The 17,754-nt window shown below is 45.4% G+C and overlaps 1 protein-coding gene across 3 annotated transcripts in view; it reads right to left on the reverse strand.

Annotated features, from left to right (window-relative positions):
- ASIC2 (acid sensing ion channel subunit 2) overlaps positions 1-17,754 on the reverse strand; it is a 929,683-nt gene that overhangs the window by 62,185 nt on the left and 849,744 nt on the right. For all 3 annotated transcript variants that reach the window (XM_036223411.1, XM_036223410.1, XM_036223412.1), the window contains exon 2: positions 16,344-16,494. In XM_036223411.1, the coding sequence (XP_036079304.1) occupies positions 16,344-16,494 (151 nt within the window). The remainder of the gene's footprint in view (positions 1-16,343; positions 16,495-17,754) is intronic.

Genomic DNA, 17,754 nt, shown 5'->3' on the forward strand with positions numbered 1-17,754 from the left:
AGCCATGTGAAGTGTGATCAGCGCAATGAGAATCTGACATTTTAGATACTTAATTAATTAATTGTCCCCGGCTTTACTGAGGTATAATTGACAGATAAAATTGTAAGGTAGTTGAAGCATACATGATGATTTGATATGTGTATATATCGTGAAAGGATTTCTCCCATCTAATTAACCCACCCATCACCTCATATATTTACCTTTTTCCTGCATGCTTTATTTTTTTAAATTTAATTTAATTTTAATTGGTTATTTATATAGCCACACTTGGTTAGTGACAAGCTCATTGGGCAGTGTCGTTGTCGAATGCCAGCTGTGCGCAGGCCCCGGCCCTCTCGGGGCAGCGGGGCTGAGGAGGACTCCACCACCCTGCTTTCCTAAGCAGCTGCCCCCATGGGTGTCTTGTCTGGAGACCCTGGCTGAGCCCCTCTGGCCCTGCTTTTCGCAAAGCACGACTTATCCTTACCACTCCAGATAGAGTTTGTTTCTGTTCCTTCGTATAACTTCATATAACTTCCCTCTGTGGACCATTCTCCAGTTTGATACTGGACAACAGTTCCCTCCAGTCCATGCCCCTGACTGGACCCTGGAAACACCAGCACCACATGCCACCAAGCAACAAGCTTTCTCCCCTGTCGCCAGACTCGGGAGGTCTACTTTGCTGAGACGCAGGTGGGCTGCACACCAAACAACGGCAATCACAAAAACTGGGATCGCCCACACACCTTTTGGATCTCAGTGCAAAATGATAATGTGAGACCCTTATTAAGAAATAATCGAGTTTTAAGACAGCAATAGCAGAGCATTAAGCCACAAGTATGGCTCTTCTGAGCGTAGGGGCCTGTGTGATGCACAGGTCGCACATTCAGGAAGCCAGATATGGCATTAACCCAGATTGGTGCCGGATAGAATTGCTCACATTCTCATATTCCTCTCACCACTAAATGATTCAACACTGAGCTGCTTCAAAGAGCGCAGGCCCCTACTGCAGTGAAAGATTTGTTTACACATCATGAACACCAGGATTCAAAGCCCCAGAGAGCAAGAGAGAGAGAGCACAGAGAAAGAAGAAGTTACTACACACACAGTGCTAGGAGCCCTTGTTAATTGGGACCAAGCTGAAACCCAGACAGTTTAACATGAAAGACGATGTTGAATCAGGAGGAGGGTGGTAGGTGACTTCAACCTGCAGAGGCTGAATCTCTCTTTAATTTTTCAGGAGCATGGCCACGGCCACATGAGGTGAAGTCTACCTGTGGAGTGTTTTCTGCTGGTGCAGAGAGGATTTGGGGGCTCTGCGGGAGGAGGCAGGGAGTGATGGGCAGAACACATAATATGGCAGGGAAAGTACATTGCAATAAAAGAAGCTTAAATCTTTAATCTTTGCAAATCACAGGAAACACGCCGAGGAAATAAACACTGGAGAGAAGTAGGAAGGGAAGCTGCTCTGAAAATCCGGAGAAATTTTCTAGGCTAAGTCAGGGATGAACTGGTACAAAGTAATTTCATGTTGGACGAATCTGACTTTATAACAGTGGCTGGAATAATTAGCTTGAGAGGAGGGGGTGGGAGGGAGGCCAGCCATATGGTGGTGATTGTGGTCATCTCAGTGCAGGATAGCTTGTTTGTCTGTCCCTTCACCAGTCCTCTCTGGAAGCTCCCTGGAAGCTATACTTGTAGAGACTGTACTGACGGGCTTCCTTGCCCTCTGGCTTCTAGTTGGGTTCAGCCAGTGATGGTCCCAAGAGGAAACTGGAGGAGAGAGGAGGGTCAGGCTGAGATACTCAGTCTCTAGACTCTATTTTCTGAGTCATGGCCGATTAGCTGCATGTCACCTTGGAAGGCCACGGCTCCGGATTGAGAGCTGGGGGGATCTCTTCATATTACTTTCTCTCTGGGTTCTGATACCAGCTCATTCTCCTCTTTCCCTAGGAGTGGTAATGGTTCTCCTTGCTACCAGGCCCAGGACACTGCACCATTTCATACTGCCTTTCCTAAGCCTTGGCCATACCTTCATCAGCAGACCCTCATGAATCTTTCATTGTGCTACCTCGTCTCTGGGTGCTCTTGATTTCCTCTTTGGGTCCTGTCTGGTATGGCCCCCAGAGGGCATCTACTACCTAACCTATAAGAGACAGCAGGAGGCCCCTCTGCGACACCTTTCACTGAAGGATAGCCATTGCATTTGAGTACTTCTAGGGATGGAGCCCTCACTACCTGAAGAGCCAGACCATCATTTTCAAAATCCATCTTCATATTGAGTATAAAACTGCTGGCCTATAAATTTTACTCCTGCTCCTAGTGCTACCCCTCTTCTACTCAACACCCCTTCAAAGATCCAAAAATGCATATTGTGGCCACCAGGCTTCTTGTTTCTATGCTAGCCCTCCCCAGTAGAAATGAACACAGTGTACCTTCATTGCTAGAGGCCTCATCCAACATCGGGCTTCACTCATATACTTAGTGCCTTTCTAGTGTCACTGGTCACATTCTTCATGGACAATTATTTATGGATTCTTTGTGTTCTCTTTAGAAAAAGAGGGGTCCTTTAGGAACTTGTAAGCCACGACCCTGAGCCACTCAGCTTTGAACTCCCTACATGGCAATCAACATTATTGGCACGTGCACAGTAAGCTTCGGGATTTTTACAGACTTCATCTTCGTGGATCCTCCCAGCTGTCCTGAGACAGGTGTCAATAGTCCCATTTAATTATATATATATTTATTGTATATTATTATATATACACACATACATATATGTATATATATATACACACATATTAAAATATATAAAATATGTAATATCCGTTTTACAGATTATAGAACCAAAGCTCAGAGAAAGCAAAAGACAGGCCCAGGGTTTATGATTAATGGCTACGTGAAATTTTGGAGACAAAAATGCCCTTGACACTTTTTAAACTCAACTAACTTTTCATTTTTCAGGTGAGAAATTTTAGAGTCAAAGAGAAGAGAGGGGCCACTGACCACATGCCAAGTGGTGGCCTGGCAGAACCAGGTCCCTTGACTCCTGACCCTCCTCTGCCTTCCATTTGGCTTGAAGAGGCAATGGTCTCAGATAACAAGCCAACAAGGTTTCAAGCTGGACAGGGATTGGGTGGGAAGAATAGTTTAATTAACATTGGGTTTAGTAGCCTATCTTCTCTCATTTTAGAGTTCAGGAGAAAGCTCACTGAGCATGTGCCAGTGACAGTGATGGCGACCGAGGTCTCAGCTTTAGCCTCGAGAGCCCTGGCGAAAAGGGTCTGCTAAAGGCTGTTTGGGTTGTCAACTAAGGGTGCCATCTTGGTCCCTCATGCTCTCCTGGTTTGCACAGAGAAATCCAAGTAACTCAAGGCAAGGCCCTTGGAAGAGGAGCAGGGATGTGTATCAAGAAAAGCATGATTCTGAAACCCCAGAACTCTGGGCTTGACTCACAGCCTCACCCCTTAATAGCTGTGTGATCTGCCTCTCTGAGCCTTAGTTTCCCCTTTGTTAAAATGAAGGGTGGGAGCCAATCTCTCAGGTTACTTTCAACTCTAAAATTCTATGAGCTCAAGATCACGCACAATTCTCCTAACCTCATTGCACCTCATTTTAGTTCCCTGAATAGATTTCTTAATAAAAGACGTGGCTGTCCAGCACTTAAATCAAATCAGAAAAGTCTGACTTTTCTAAAGACAGTACAAAGAATCCACAAACAATTGTCTAGCCAAAATCAGGGGATGCATGTCTTGCCCTTCCCTGATAGGCCCAGTCGAGTGGTGTGCCTACATAAGAAAATCTGAACCCAGGACAGAGACGGGCACGCTTATGCTTGATTGCTCACAGGTGACATTTTGAGGCTAGGCGAGCTTCTGGAGGAAGAAAAATCAACATCGTGTCCCCACACGGCATGGGCTGCAATTATGTCTGCTCTGGGCAGCAGCGTGATGTAGCAGGGTGTTTGCACCAGCAGCTCCTGATCCAGGGGATGTTATCAAGTGACCACAGAAGTTTGGTGAGGGCTACAAACCCCGGTCCCTTCCTGCAGAGCCTCAAAGTACGCTAGGATTTTAAAGGCCCTAAGACGTGCTGCAGTAAAAACATGTTACCCTCTGTCGAACTGAGTGTTGCCCAAAGCGACCTTTTTTTTTCTTTTCTTTTCTTTTCTTTTAATTTTTAAGGAACACTAGCTCTTGGTGGAAAGGACTAAGGACTAAATCAGAAGGCATGGATTGAAGTCCTATTTTCAATACTTTTTAGCCATGAGATAGATCATGGGAAAATCACTTGGCATCTCAGAGACTTGCTTACCCCGTCTGTTAAATGGGTTAATCTGTTAAGTGATGGAACTGCCCTGTCTATGCCATAAGAGTGTAGGACAGAGGATAGAGTACAGACGAAGAACCCTGTATACTGTAGAGTGATGTGTCCATGTTGGGGAAGGGCATAGCTATTGTTAGATTCTAGTTATGTAACAGAGAAGAGTAGCTACACTTAACACAGTCCTATTAAATAGAATATTTACAGAATGTATATTAGAGAAGGCACCCTGCGTGGAGCTGGGTCTGGTCTCATTACAAAAAGATTTATTCCAAGGATTCTTTAAATAATGAGTTTTCCTAGTGGATTCAGGCTCAGAGATTAGAAATTACTTGCTAAGAAGGCTGATAAGTCTGGGTGGGTAACTGGCATGCAGGAGACACCACCCTTGAAAAGCCATCAGGAAGTGTCATGCCTCTGAAATTATACGGGAAGTTGGTGGATGATTAAGATTCTATTTATAACAATTCTGTTTACGCACACTGGTGGCAGAAGTTAGGTGTAAACAGACTGCTGGATAGATCACATATATAGATTGTGATGTGAATTCGAATCATTCAAAGTATTAATGAATTGATGGCAACTTTTTGCTACTGTATATTTTCTCCATCAATGAGTATGAAAAAAGCATGACAGCATTCATGTGGAAGTGATGTCTGGGAAATATATGGATGTTAAAAAGTCATCCTTACCCTTCCAAAGAGTGGGAAACAGTTGTCTAAATCAGACCTTCTCACAACAGAATGTGTTACTTGAGGATCTGATTACAATGCAGATTCAGAGTGAGGCCTGAAGGGTTGCATTTCTGACAAGCTCCCAGGGGACAACGATGCTCCTGGTTGGAGGACCACACTCTGGGACTCACAGGAGAAGAGAACATCTACAAGTTAGCAGAAGACACCAGGCTCGTGGTGGTCTGACCCCTGCCTGCCTCTCCAGCCCCTAGTCCCTTCCTTAGATCCAGCTAGCCCAGAATACCGGGGGCTGTTTTTGGCCTTTGCTCCTGATTTGCGCCCCTCTCACTTCCCATGACCCACACTCTCTCTTGAGTCCCACGCACTCACACACTGCCTAGCCACCTGGCAAACAGGCTTAAGACCAAAGGTTATCTCTCCGAAGTCTCTCCTGAGATATCTTTTTCCTCCCTTCTAGAATGGATCATCCTCTCCTTTGTGTTCCATCTCTCCTCTAACAGTCATAGCACCAGATAACATTTCATTGTTTACATGTCCCCTGACCAGACTGCAAATGCCTGGCACTCCTTAGGCACTTTACATGAGACCTGTTGGATCAATGAACTTCCATCTACCACACAAAAGGAGCCCTCAAAATGGTCCTTAGATTGTGAACCCTTTGCAAACTTGGACTGGGCTTTTCATCTGTATCCCTTAGTGCCTGGCACATAGTAGGTGCTCTTGGTGATTTATTGACTAGGCACACATGAGCTCTGAGGTGGGTCTGTTTGATCTACCTCCTAGATGTTCTTCTCAGACCATTGCTTGCCTGGCTGAGAGTTTTAACTGGAGCACATATATTTTCTGTACAGCACTTAGAATGTGCATTAAGCAGGCCTTCTCAGAATGATAAAAGTCAGGCTTCTCCTGGCCGTGTAATGGATGCTTGACTCCAACAGTGCTTCTGACTTATGGCATCATTTCTCCAGATGCCTTGGCACCCGTAGTGACGCCCCCCGCCATCTATCACAGACTCACTCTGAGAGTGAGCTCAGAATCCCAGTTGCCTGCTGCACGTCCCTGTGCTCTGGATCCTTTGCATTCAGGTCAGGGCCTGCACCCCTCCTTCTTGGGAGGTCCTCAGCTCCAGGCCCTATGACCAGAGTTTTTCCTGGGAGCAGAAAGATCAGAGAAACCATAGGAACCATCTGTATCCACTCCTGCTATGTCCCGTTTGTGATGGGGGATAGGCAACATGCTATCCTTGATAGTTGCCCAGGCCTTCCAACGATGTGGAAAATTTATAATTATTTTAAATTTAATTTTTATTTTTACCAGAGCAAAATATGTACATAATTTTAAAAGCCAAATGGTACTGCAAGACTGCCAATGAAAAACAGCAGTTTCCTGCTCCACCTCTCCCCAAGTTTTGAGTCCCATTCCTCAGTGGCAACTACTCTCAACCGTTTTAGTTGTTCCTGCTGGTACTTCTTTTTTTATTTTCATGGACATCAACAGCTTGACAGTTATTTCTCGGATTCTAAACATTTTGGATATTCTCTGCCGAATTCCTCCCATGAAGATGAGGATGCAGGCTTCTTCTATGAAGTGTCTCACCATATTTGCTCTCCTTTAACCCTCCTGTGTAGAGTTATATGACCTTTTTCTTAAGTCACTGTCCGGCTTTTACAAAATTATGACTATGTAGATGTTGCCCATCCGTCAGCCTTGTAGTGTATAATGCTATTTATTTCTTTTTCATGAAACTGTTTTGTTCTTCCTAGTTTTTGTTTGTTGGTTGGTTGGTTTAGCTTGCTAGGTACCTATCGCAGAAATGGCAAAGGAAAAAAAAGTCAAACTCGCAGAAACAGAGAGTACAAAAGTGGTTGCCCGTGGCTGGGGAGAAATAAGGAGATAGGGAGAGGCTGGTAAAAGGGTACACACTTTTGGTTAAAAGATGAACAAGAGGATCTAATATAAAACATGGTGACTATGGGTGATAACACTGTATTGCATAATTGAAATTTGCTAAGAGAGTAGAACTTAAATGTTCTCATCAAAAAATATTTTTGAATACATTTGAATATATTTGAATATTGGAATATATTTGAAACCAAATTCTACCTTCACACTTCATTTGTAGCTTGCTGGATATAGAATTCTATCTTAGATCATCGGGAAAATGTAAATCGAAACCACAATGAGATACAACCTCACACCAGTCAGAATGGCTATTATCAAAAGATCAACAAATAATGTATAGGCACGGCTGTGGAGAAAAGAGAACACTTGTGTCCTATTAGGGGGACTGCAAATTAGTGCAGCCACTATGGAAAAACAGTATGAAGATTACTCAAAAAATTAAAAATAGATCTACCATATGACCCAGCAATTCCACTGCTGGGCATTCAACTGAAGAAAATGAAAACACTAATTTGAAAAGATACATGCACCCCTATGTTCATTGTAGCATTATTACAATAGTCAATATATGGAAGCAACCTAGGTGTCCATCGATAGATGATAGATAAAGATGCGGTACATATACACAATGAAATATTACACAGCTATAAAAAGAATGAAAAGGGTATTATGCTAAGAAGTCAGACAGAGAAAGATGCTTATACGTGGAATCTAACGAAATGAAACAAACGAACAAACAAAACAAAACAAAAACAGACTCATAGAAACAGAGACAAAGGAATTCTTGTCAGAAAGGAGGAAAGTAGGGAGATGAGTGAAAAAAGTAAAGGGGAAGATAGTAATATCGTAATAAGTTTCCATGGTGACAGATGAGTATTAGAATTAGGGGAGTGACAACATTGTAAGGTATAAAAATGTTGAATCACTATATTCTGCACCTGAAACTAGTGTAACTTATATAGTATTGTATACCAACTATACTTAAATAAAAAAGTTAAGTTAAATTTTTTTAAAAAGGAATTCTATCCTATTAAAGGAAGTTCTTCCTCCCCAATCCGAAAGCATTGTGCCATTGCCTTCTAGCTTCAGCTGTATCAGTTGGGAAGTCCCAGGCTATTCTGACTCTAGATCCTAGGTATGTGACTTTTTTATTCTCCAGAAACTTTGAAGATTTTCTGTTTATCTCTGTTAGCCCGAATTTTGCAAAGATGCATCTCGGTCTGGTTGTTTTGCCGCTTATTGCAGAAGGACTTGATGGATTCTTTTGATATGGAAAATCATGTGCTTCAGTTGGGAATTTTCCTTACATTATTTCTGTGGCAACGTCCTCTTCTCCATCTCTCAGTTTTGTACTCTAGAACTCCCAGTAGTAGGATGTTAGACATCCTGGATATACTTTCTTGTTTTCATATTTTGTCCTCTCCCATTGTCCATTTGTCTTTTTGTTTTACTTTTCAGGAGGTTTCCTCAATTTCGATCCTTCTATAAGTTTAAAAAATGTTTGCAATTATATTTTTAATTTCTAGTTTTTAAAACTTATTTGAATGTTACTTTTTAACACCATCTTATTTTAATATCTTCTGTTTATGGATGCAATGCCATCTTTTGTCTCTCGGGAATTTTAATTAAAGTAGTTTGATGTTTCCTTTCGTTCCTTGCATTTCTTTTTTTTTTTTTTTTATCAAACACTTACATATTGCCTAATATTATTCAGGCACTTTTCTAAGTGCTTCACAAATATTAACTCATTTCAATCTTCCTAACAATCCTATAGAGTAGATAATAATAGTATTCCCATTTTACAGGTGATGGAACTGAGGCCCAAAGAAATTAACTAACTTGCCCAAGGTCACCCAGCTGGTAAATTGAATAGCTAGGATTTGAACCTGGGCTTTAGTCTGGTTCTAGAGCTTGTGCCATTAACCATTATCTTATTTCTTCAAAGTTTCTTTTTCGTATGGTGGGTTTTACTTCCTTTCCTGTTAGTGGCTTGCTTCAAAAGCCTGGCTCTTTGGCTGGGCGTTCATAGTTAAGAGGTTCTCTAAAGCTTGCATGGTCATTCCAGTGTGGGAGGATTTACCGAGGGACTTCGCTCTAGAGTGATCTAACTAGGCCATTTCGTCTGGGGACTCCTCTTTGTGGATTTTTTTCTCTTGAGCTTGTCAATGTCTCCAGAAAGGGATTTCCCCAGAAGTCTGTTTGGGGGTGGGACACATTAGCCTGGTTGGAGGTCTCGCTACTCAGGAAGCAGAGTTTCACTTCATAGCACTGCACCCGTGGCCTCAGCTTTGCCTGGTTTCCTTAAGCTCAGAGCCTGTCTGTTTCAGTCTTATTTTCTTCTAGGGGTGGAGAGATATTTATCTGGCTGCTTGGGCCATATCTAGGGGGATATATGGGAAGACATAACAGTTTCTTTTACAGGCTTTTAACTAATGCTCCCAATTTTAACTCGACCTCTCAGCCCTGTCTTCAGTAATACTTGATGCCTCCGATCCCCGATCCTTTCTTGGGATCTCTGGTGAGAACTGTTTGGCTCTAGTTCGCTTCCAGGTGCAGACCCTTATCTTTTAGCCTTATCTGCCCTGTCGAGAAGTTTCCATCTGCTTTCCGTCTTCCAAAAGTTTGCTGACATCTACTGTTTTCTTCTCGCTCATCCTCTTTGTCTTTGTGGGTTTATACTTAAAAAAAAAAATTCTTGATTGCCATTTAGGTGGGGTTCAGTCCACTGTGTTCAACCCGAGGTCTAGACTGTCAGCTTCCCTGAGGCTCTGGAACTCGGCAGATGTGTCATGTGCTCCTTTTCAGCATCCCAGGAGAAGGGGGGGAGATGCTTAGTGTGGATCTCTGGGATGTACACAGCCACGGGTCCAGCTGACACTGTTTTTATCCTGGTAACAGCAATCTCCCATCCAGTGATTTCTAACTGGGATCCATGGAGCCCTGGGGTCCCTCAGGAAACCTCCCATGGTCAGCCATAGTGAGCTTGGAGAAATCCAACTGGAGTCCCTATCCCAGCAGAAAAAGAGCTGCTCTGCCTTTATCTATTTTATATACTGCTGTTGTGTTAAAGCTTTTGTTCAGACAAGGATTCTGCTATTAGAAAAAAAAAAAAAACAGAAAAAATAGAAAAGAACTTCAACAGACCTATCATTATATGCTATTCTCTCTTCAGAGATATCACCTGAACTTCTTTCTTTTTATTTTTCCCCTGAGCTATTTTCGTGGTAATGCTTTTACAACCACGTTTCAAACATTAAAGGAATATTGTGGAAGGAGAATTGCTTTTGGGTTCATAAGTGGGTTTTCAGCTTGGGTCAACTACTTAATGAGGTGTGTGTTCTTGGGAAGCTTACCCAACCTCTCTGGGCTCCTCCAGTTTTACCTTTCTTTGGGGATTACGACATCTTTTTAGCAGGGTAACCAGGAGGATTCTTGGGATAAAACGTTCATGGCACATAATAGCAATTCACTAATGTTAGTGCCTCCCTCACCCAGGCCCTATCAGTGGGCACAACTACAGCAATTTTTTCTCTCTTGACAAATACACCAACAAATATTTATTGCTCTTGTATATGTCAGTGAGCCAGACAGTCCAAGATCCCTAACCTCTTGGAGTATGTTTTAATGGAAGGGGCTAAACAAGAAAAAATAAGTAAATCATATAATATACTTGAAGGTGACGCATGTCATAGAGATAAGGACAAGCAGAGCAGATAAAGAGGGGTGAAGAGTGGGGTGGAGTGGAATTTTAAAAGGAGCAGCCTGGGTCGGCCTCCTTGAGAAGGCGATATTTGACTTGATAGAGGTGAGGCAATTAGTCATGTGGGTCTGAGCAAAGAGAATTACAGGTAGAGGGACTGCAGAAAGCAGATGCCTTAAAGTGACAGTGTTCCTGGAGTGTTCTAGAAGCAACAGGGAAGCCGGTGTGCCTGGAGCCAGACTAACAAGGGGACAGAGTAGGAAGTGATGAAGCTGAGGATATAATCGAGGGCCAGATAGTCACCACTATTAGAACACACACTCTCAAAATAATTCCTTTGCTCAAACATATAATATTGAATTCATTTTTCTACAATACTAGGATTTGGAGAAATCAAAGAAGGTAACATTTAATAAAACGGTATTTTGCATTTAGGTGAATGAAGGATAGAGAGAGATGAGAAAGGGAGGGGCCCTTTTCATGATCTTTCCAACTTTTGAGCCCATCTATCCAGAATTTGAGTTCATTAGAGAGCTCCTTATATACCAATTCTTGTTTCTTCAGACGTAACCCACCCCACAACTCTCACCCTGGCGCCTCCCTCCCCAAGGATGGCCATTCATTGGATTGTCTCTTGGGAACTCCTTCCCTAGCTGCTACCTACCCAGCTTCCTCAGGGTCATCCTGTCCTCATGTCCTTCCATGAACTCTAATGGTTGCTGGTAAGTCCAGGGGTGGACATGGACACCTGACTGAGCTAGGCCAATGAGTCTCTTTCCTGTTTCTTTCTTTCTTTCTTTCTTTCTTTCTTTCTTTCTTTCTTTCTTTCTTTCTTTCTTTCTTTCTTTCTTTCTTTCTTTCTTTCTTTCTTAATAGGAGATCAGTAAGAGACTTAACAGTCTCTTGGCTTGTGGTCAGATGTGTAAAAATTAAACTATTGGGAATCATGTGTGAAAAAAAACATGTATACGTGGAAAAAGCCTTTCTCTAGTGAGAGAGAATAAAGGGTCTCAGAGAGAAGAGGTGAGAGAAGGAGTGCGAAACCCGAGGGCCCGAGCCCTTGGAGCCAGTCGTTGCCGAGGCTGCATCCTCACCCTCCCGCTGTTTGGTTGTAGAAGCTTGCCTCCGATTTCAGGGACAGTACAATTCCTTTCATGCCTAAGCTTGTTTGAATCCTGTTTCTCTCATGTGCAACCTAGATAACCACTGCCTATTTCTTTTTTCTTTGAAGTTTCTCAGAGGCATCTATCTACACAGAGTTTCATTTTTAACAACCTCCCACCTGCCTTCAATTTAATTTCCTTTAGAAAATGCTGGCCATGAAATCTGCACTTGTATAGTCCAGGATAGCTTTTCTGTCCTTTCTGTAGTTTGTGAGCTCCTCCAGGAGAAAGAAAGTTTCCATTCAAAGGCTTTTGGGAAATAAATGCTGCGTGCAATATTCCTATCTTGGAGAACTCATGATGTAGCATATTAAAGAATTCTTGCAATGAATAAATGTGTTTAACTTTGTCTAACCAGAGTTCTCCAGGTCCTTTATATTCCTGGAACATATAATATCTCAAATCCCTGACATTCCATAGGGCCGATTTGAGGGCATACTGTCTAGGGCCACGTGTGACTGAACCTGCCTTTCCAGGCACAAGGATGTTTCACTAAGAGGGCATTGTCAGCCTGGAAGAAAGGACACTTTTGACAATTTTCCTAGTCACCCTCTACTTGCTAAGCATAAGCCCATTGGGCTGGGTCAGCCCTCGGTGGGTGCCCTTTCGTAATTCACTCATGGGTGTCCAAAGTCCTTTCTGTTGGTTGAACTACACCCAGGGGAGTGGTTCCCTCATGGCTTCCGCAAATTTCTGAGAGATGAAGCTGTCCATAAGGCAAAGCAGGAATGTATCGGAGGCTCTGCTTTGAGCAGAATGAGATTTCAGATGTTGAGGTGCTTTAGGACCCCTCTTACAGGTATGAGATACTTGGAATGTTCTCTGCCTCTGGGATAGTGTGACCACCCTGCCAGCTATTGGTCTCACTATCATCCATCTACTGTTTACAGTTTGCAGAAAGCTCTTGTTTGATCCCTTCAGCCATCCTGTTAAGTTGATGAGTTTAATTTGTTTTACTGATCTCTATTTTACAGGTGAGGTAACTAAGGCTCATTCACTTGTTCTTAGTCACACAGCTAGTAAAGGAGGGGCTGGGGATTTGAACTGGGGTCCGTCTCTATAATGCCACTCTTCTGTCCTACTGCACTGCCTCCTTCACCAAGCTGTCTGTGGCTACTCCCTCAACAATCATATTGCAATCAATTTCTTCCCTATCACCCAAATATTTCCTACGAGGACTCAGGCTCCTTTCTCTGGGGGCTGAGAAGAGGTGGGAATGCCAAGGAAGAAAGATGGTGGTGTCCATGGGGCAACATGGCTTGGCAGGTATGGACTCTCCTGAGGACCACGGTGGGGCTAGGTCTGGCTGCACCCACAGACCTTGTGAGCAATGGCCAAGCAGCCAGATGCTGTAGTGCTTCCTTAGGGAGCCTCACACACAAGCATCTGTTTGCCAGAGCCCACCTCTCATCCTTCAGAAGGTGGGTAGACCTCACTTGCACCCACATGGGGCTCATTTCTCACTGGCCCAGGAAACAAGCAGTGCTGAGGTGACCGGCCTCCTGAAGAGGCAGCTCATTGCTCGGTTACTTCTCAGACTAAAGAAAGGTATAGTGGAGGAAGCCTGGATGTAAGGATTCGGAAGTCCCAGCTGGGTGACCTGGGGGAAGTCACCTAACCTCAGCCCCTCCCCTGGCAAATGGGAACAATGAGCTCTTCCTATCACTCAAGACTGTGGCAAGGGGGAGGCTGAGAATGAGGAATATTATGACTCCAGAGGGATGCGGGAGGTGGATGCCAAAGCAAAAGTCCAAGAAGCACCCTGAAGCTGTGCTCCCCAATACAGTAGCTGCTAGTCCACTGAGGCAATTGAAATCAATACAAACGAAATGATATTAAAAATCAGTTTTTCATTTCAAGTACCCAGTTGTGGCTGCCATTTTGGACAGTGCAGACAGAGAACATTTCCACTGCTGCAGAAATTCTATCAAACGGTTTCTTCTCTAACCAGTGTCTTCTGGCCCGTACCCTTGTTTTAGATACCCTCCTCCTTCACACAGCCCACTTCCACAACCATCCAACCTCAGAGGAAATGGTTTGAGTGACAAGTTTTGGTCTGTCGTGTAGAGAGAGCTGCCACAGGAGTGAGACTAGAGTCCTTCTGTGTGCAAGTCTGGCTTCCTAAGGAGATAAGCTCCTGAAAGGCAGGGTCTTTGTCTCCTGTCTTCGGCACCCCTGACAACGCCCTGCGTGGCATGCGGCACATGCAGGTCCTTAATCATAATTATGGGTTTGTCTTTAATTGGTACAGTTCATGGTCCGCTAGGGCCGACTGGTGGTCAGGTAGCTTGGGTCAACACAGTCCGGGCTTGGCCAGGAATTCACTGCACTACTTTCACTGTGGCACAGCTTCCTGCTAGACCTCAGTTCTCCCTCCTCAAGGGATCGAGGCCATTAGCTGGGATAGATGATCTCAGAGGTTCTTTCCTGCTTTGACCATCTTTGGCTGCAGGAGGCAGGATGCAGATATCCTGGGGGTAGACCCTGTGGTTGGAGCCCCTTCGACCAGCGGCCAGTTCTCGGACCCAAGGCCAAATGCCCTCCTGCCCCCGCCCCCCCTCCCCCGGGAGCTGTGCCACATGAAGATGTCTGTGTGGCGGTATCTGGTATTGTGAGTGTGAGTGTGAGAGTGTGAGTGTACGTGTGTGTCTATACATGTGTTTTTGCTCCCGAATCGAGGTGACAGGGTGGGAATTTCAATATTACCATGGAAGGACATATTTAATTTCCGGTCAGGCTTTGGGCGTGGGGTCTCCAAGACTCATTTTTATTTCCTCATTTCTCTCCTTTTCCACAGGTGGTTCAATAAGCCGAATGTTCTGGTGTCTGCAAGGCAGGGTCTCTCTTTGGGGCCAAGACTCAGCTCCCAGGACCCGGGGTAGTCTGCAGGTCCCCACATTCATAGGACATGGCCCATCCTCACGGTGGTTCCAAAGAGCTAGGCTCTGTTGGCCATTTCTCAGGATGCTGGAGCTCAGTACTCACACAAACCTCATCTGTCTGCTGAAGGGAAGCGGCATGAAATTTAGAAAAGTGTATGGGATCAACTAAATGTCTCCTTAGCAAGCAGCAGATGGGGTTCAGAGGGTCTGGGGCATGAAGTGAGCTGCCAGGAGGCATTACAGGAGTGACATGTGTGGCGGCCATTTTACCTTTCAGCTGAAGGGGCGGGAGAGTGAACCATAGTGGGAGGAAAGTAGCCACGCTCAACTCTCCCCTGCTAGGTACTCGAGCTAGAGATGCAAGGAGGAAGGGAGAGCCTGGTGGTGGGAAAGAGTTTTGAGTTTGCAGTCAGTCAAACCTTGAGTGGAAGCCCTTGCTGCCTTAGAAGCTTGGCCGCCCTGGGTGTGGTGAGGGCTGAACTTCGGAATTGGAGAAGTTGGCTGCAGGAATCGCAGGGTGGGGGCTGCAAGGAGTGGGGTCTGGGCTGCTTGGCCTCCATCCCCTTCCCCTCCTCAGCTCTGACCTGAGGGGTCAGGGCCTCCCTCCTGCTGGAAACTTCTCTCTTCTCCACTCTTCCTTGCAGCCCCTCCTCAGGCCCATCTCTTGAGCCCCTTCTCTGCTCCTCCCTGTGATGCCCTGAACACGGCCTTAGTCGCACTTCGATCTCCTTGGCATCCATGGTTCCACTCTTTACTTTCTCCACTCGGTAAAATCATAGAGGCTGCCAGTATCCCGAGGCTTACTGGCTGCATCACTCCAGTCTCAGCTTCCGTCCTCACATTGCCTTCTCCCCTGTCTGACCTACCTGCACTCCTCATAGGAGGAATCACCCATATAATCCAGGGTACTCTCAAGACCCTGTTCAAATACCCCCTGCACTAGAATGCTTTCCTTGAACCTTCCTGTCTCCCAGGTAAAGGCTGCCATCCCTCCATAACACTAGCACATTTCTGTCACACTAGACTGCAATTGTGTGTTTCCTCCTCCTGTGATCAAACGCTCTACCTTTTCCACCATAATATCCTTACTTTGGTGCAAAGCTGGAGATAGTATGCATGGCTAATGAATTGTTTGCTAAATAAATAACTGAATGCATGAAATAAGCTTTAGGGCCTATACACACGGGCCCTGGGGGACTCACATGGGCATGGTGCCGGGCCCCTGAGTCCGTACCCTTTGGTTTTCCAACACTGCACAGCCCTTCCACTTTCCCCAGGGGGAGGATCCTGCTTTCCTCTCCATTGGGCCTCCTAGCTGGGTGAAATATTCAAGATGCCTGGGAGAGGAAAGGGCTAGTCCATCCTTTCCTCTTCTGAAATCAAGACACTCACTTGCCCAACCATACTTGTTGATTCACACCTTTGTCCATGCCTCCTGCCAATACTTCCCCCTTGCTCTACCTGCCTTCCTTTCCCAGTATTCCCACCATCTGCCCCTTTTCCATCTAGCAAAATCCTAGGAAACATCCTAGTCCATGCCAGGGACATCCTTACCATTCACTGGCACATCACCAACCCTCCGATGGAGAGCAGTCCATCACAGGCTGGGCCAAGACAGCCCACCTGAGGCAAACCAGTCTTTCAGAATCCTGCACCCCTCTGCCATCACCCACTGCCCCGATCCGTGTGCCCAGCTCACCTGTCTCTCCCCAGATAGGCAGGTACTCATCTTGCTGAATGTCCAGCATGATCTCCAGCCCGTTGCCTGTCCCCCCCTTGACCGTGGTGAGCAGAGGTTTGCCATCCTCGCCTGAGTTAAACATGTAACACTTCCCATATTTTGTAAACACCTAAAGAAGAGAAGAGAGAGAGAGAGAGAAAGAGAAGCATATGGGTGACTTCAGACTGGGCTTTTGAGAATGGCAAGACCCCAGAAATCCAACAGTAGGCCAGAGTCCCAGCAGCCTATCACAATCAACCCCTCTTGGAGACCAGTGATTCCTCATCTTGGCTAATGGCCTGACTTGCCAAGTGGGATTCTGGCATCAAAGAACAAATCCGGGCACCCCTTGGGGTTCGTTGCAATGGGATCTTTTCTCTCTGGTTGTCCTGTCCATTTCCAAGTGTCAAACATCGTTATTAAACTCTTGACCCTCCAATCTGAACCTCTGGCTTTGAGATCTCTCCTGGGCTCCAGACATACTGATCCCACTGCCTAATAAATGTGACCTTAGGGGGATCCACAGATCTCCAACACTCAGCATGCCCCCATGGGAACAATTCTTCCTCAGGCTCTCTGTTCCCCAGCATGTTTCTTCTGAACTCTTGTGATGGGGAATAGCTTCGCCACCTGCCAAGGGGCTCAAGCTAGACCCTCACAGTAGCTACCACACTCCCTCTTCCTCACCTCCATGGCCAATGAACTAGCAAGGCCTGTGGACACCGTCTCTACACATCTTGCACTTCGCCTTTTGTCTTCTGCACTGCTGTAACTTAGGACCCAGTCACATACTGCCTGAGCAGCTGCAGTTTCCTAGCTGGGCCCCTGGACTCCAGACAACCTTCTCCAGCTCATCCTCTAAGTTAACTGTGGTTTGCTCTCTCCGAAATGCAAACTTGACCTTGTTAATCCTGTGCATAAAATTCATCGAGGCTCCTCATACCCCTGAGGCTGAAATCCAGGCCCACCAACACAGCCTTCTATGATGCCTCTGCCCACTCCATCCTACTGCTTTCCACCTGAGTTCCCGGAAATCCACTAAAAGGTAAGTTCCACGGGCTTGGGGACTGCATCTGCTGGAGTATCTACCCCTTGTGGCTAGCACAGTGCCCAACACATGGGGGTGCTCCAGAAATATATGGCAAATGAATAAATGAGTGAGTATGTGGGTGAGTGGAGCTAGATCGAAACCTTGCAGTGCCCTTGGATGTGGCTTTCCATTTGCCACTTCTGCTGCCTGTAACTCCTCTCATTTCTTGTTCTGCCTGGACAACCTCTGGCTCTCTGCCTGGGCAACCTCTAACTGTTCTGCAAGACTCCTCCTCCACGAAGCCTTCCTGAGCCCCTGGACTAAGTTGGGTTTATCCGCTCCTCACCTTTACCATGGTAG

Source organism: Rousettus aegyptiacus, unplaced genomic scaffold (assembly GCF_014176215.1).
Source record: "Rousettus aegyptiacus isolate mRouAeg1 unplaced genomic scaffold, mRouAeg1.p scaffold_m13_p_6, whole genome shotgun sequence".
NCBI lineage: Eukaryota > Metazoa > Chordata > Mammalia > Chiroptera > Pteropodidae > Rousettus > Rousettus aegyptiacus.